Source organism: Musca autumnalis, unplaced genomic scaffold, assembly GCF_047663935.1.
Source record: "Musca autumnalis isolate F117 unplaced genomic scaffold, ASM4766393v1 scaffold_2, whole genome shotgun sequence".
Classification (NCBI taxonomy): domain Eukaryota; kingdom Metazoa; phylum Arthropoda; class Insecta; order Diptera; family Muscidae; genus Musca; species Musca autumnalis.
The window spans coordinates 104562018-104564384 of NW_027411755.1; the positions used below are offsets into that span (position 1 = coordinate 104562018).

General features: G+C 33.2%; 1 protein-coding gene across 1 annotated transcript; it reads right to left on the bottom strand.

The window, feature by feature from the left end:
• Positions 1-232: 232 nt before the first annotated feature.
• Positions 233-1545, bottom strand: KdelR (ER lumen protein-retaining receptor). Its single transcript, XM_073968659.1, has 2 exons — positions 1388-1545; positions 233-1323 (listed from the first exon to the last, which is right to left on the bottom strand). Exon 2 carries the CDS (start codon positions 1216-1218, stop codon positions 580-582), a length of 639 nt encoding a protein of 212 aa, XP_073824760.1. The 5' UTR covers positions 1219-1323; positions 1388-1545; the 3' UTR covers positions 233-579.
• Between the last annotated feature and the right edge of the window lie 822 nt (positions 1546-2367).

A 2367-nucleotide genomic window follows, 5' to 3' on the forward strand; every position in this document is an offset into this window, starting at 1 on the left:
GTTCTATTGAACTTTCAAGAAAATGAACTAGGTGTAACTATTATTTTGAGCAGGTGTGTATGTACATTTTACTAAACAATTCCTATCATGTCTATCACTAAAAAATAGCATTAAAGTTACTATTATGTGTAGAATTAATTAAGGTCGAAGTCATTAATTCTATCAACAAAACACATCCAAAAAGGTCGAACAAAACCCAAAATTAAGGACTTCTTTAAAATAAAACCAAAACAATAAAATTATGATAGGTTTATTATTTTTTATTATTATGAAATTGGAAAGTATACATAATTTTTCTTAAGCGAACACTGTAAAATATATTAATGTAATATTTTACGAGAGTAAACTTATCAGACGTCATTTAGCATTAGAAAAATAATATACATGAAGTAATGCCACTTAATAATGTCATTACGTGTACTCTGGAGTTATACGAGTTGGAATTTTTATGCATTTTAATATGTATATGTAACATAAGGAATATCTCTTACGCGCTATTTCAAGGGTGAACTCCATGTTTTACGACGCATTTCCACTAAAAGTCCACTTTCAATGCACAAGTTTTAGGCTTTGATACTTTTAAGCGGGTAACTGCAATTTTTTACCTTTAAGAACTTTGGTAATGTACAAATAGAAGAAGTCACAGTATAATATTGTTTGAACTATTCCAGCAAAAATGGCAATAAGATCGTAATGAGACTCAACTATATAACGATACACCCAATTTAGTAGATATAGAGCTCGGTATGACCCCAGTGCAAAGAGGTAATGACTTGTGATAGATTCTGCCTCACCAGTTTTACTAACCATGAATAACTGTGGTAATATGGCAACCGATTCTAAATAAATTGAGAATGTCCATAAAACCTCCATAACAGTGAATTCATGGTTGATTAACAAGGACAGTATAAGACACGGCACCAATAAAAATTCTATACGGAATGAATCGTGGTTGCGATCGTATGTGGCTCTAAATTTTACATACATCAAATACACCGTTGCACCTGAAGAAGCCAGAAATAGAACTTTCATTACCGAGTTGTATAGGCTGACATAGGTTGTAAACAAATCCAGGTATCGGGTCAGATAAACAAGTGCAAATAGAATTTGCGATTTTCCGGAGATTCCAGCACAGGATCTAGTTTTCCATATTTTTAAAAGTAAAATAATGATGGCAAAGACGTGCGCCAAATCACCAGCCAATCGAAAGATATTCATGTTTATAGGTCAGGCAAGGCAATGTGTATTACTGCGACTACTCCGATTTTTCCAAAGAACTTTTATAGCGAACTGGATAAATATTCTGACGTTATGTGTAGATATCTGCAAATAAATAAAAAATATCTTTTTATGACTGGTGTGGTATATGAAAATTTACATTATATACATTTAGTATCGCAGATTATATTCCTCCACAAATGTCAGCACAAAACACATAACAACAAAATTTTGAAGAAGAAGAAATGATGAGAAGGCAGAGAAAGTGACGTGGCCGCCATTGTACAAAAAGCAGTGTTGAACAGCGTTGTCAGTATTGGGGATTTTTTTCTGAAATGGGGTAAAATAATTCGACTTGGGGAGTTGCGGAACTTTTGGGGAAATCTGAAAAATATTTGGGGATTTTGGGGGAAATTCTTTTTTGTGTAATTATTTTAGATTATCTCAACTTTTTTAATAGTATCGCACGCGTAACGCACAAATAACATGCGTCATATACAGAATGGTAACAGTTGGTATAATTTATAACAGATTTAAAGTGGTATCATGCGGTTCAGCATATGATGGTGTACTAGAACAATGGGTTTAATTGAAATACAATTTTATACAATTCAAAATTTCAACTACTGAATGGAACTTAATGCCGGCCATACACTAACTGCCAAACTGCACTGCCTAATGAACCCCTTGTATACGTGTGTGTGTGGCACGTCTTCCATCCGTTTTTCAGAAATGATGCATTTTCCTCCAAAAGCACGATTTTGAGTTCAAATTTTCAACATTTTTTAATTTCTTTACAAACAATATTTGTTATTTTCAAAGACTGTTTGTCGATTGCTTGGAAAATAAACAATATTCATCGGATTGAAAGTTTTCATTTACAAAATCAAAACTTTTTACACGACTAATTTGGGAGAGCAAAAATGTACAGCATGTTTGCCGGCTTCGGATTGGCTGACACGCCGACTTTGACATTTGTTCCAGTTTTTATGACGTTTCTGCCATTTTTCCGTTCCCGTACATTTTGGAAAAATGTGTATGTGAAACTCATTTTCGACGGTTTTCTCCTTTGACACTTTTACCATTAAAAAAGTACTAGAACGAAGCTATTATTTGTTAAAAATTTGTGGGGATTTTTTTGGGGAAATT

Coding starts and splice junctions, on each gene's coding strand:
- KdelR (XM_073968659.1), bottom strand. CDS start 1,218: ATGAATATCTTTCGATTGGCTGGTGATTTGGCGCACGTCTTTGCCATC.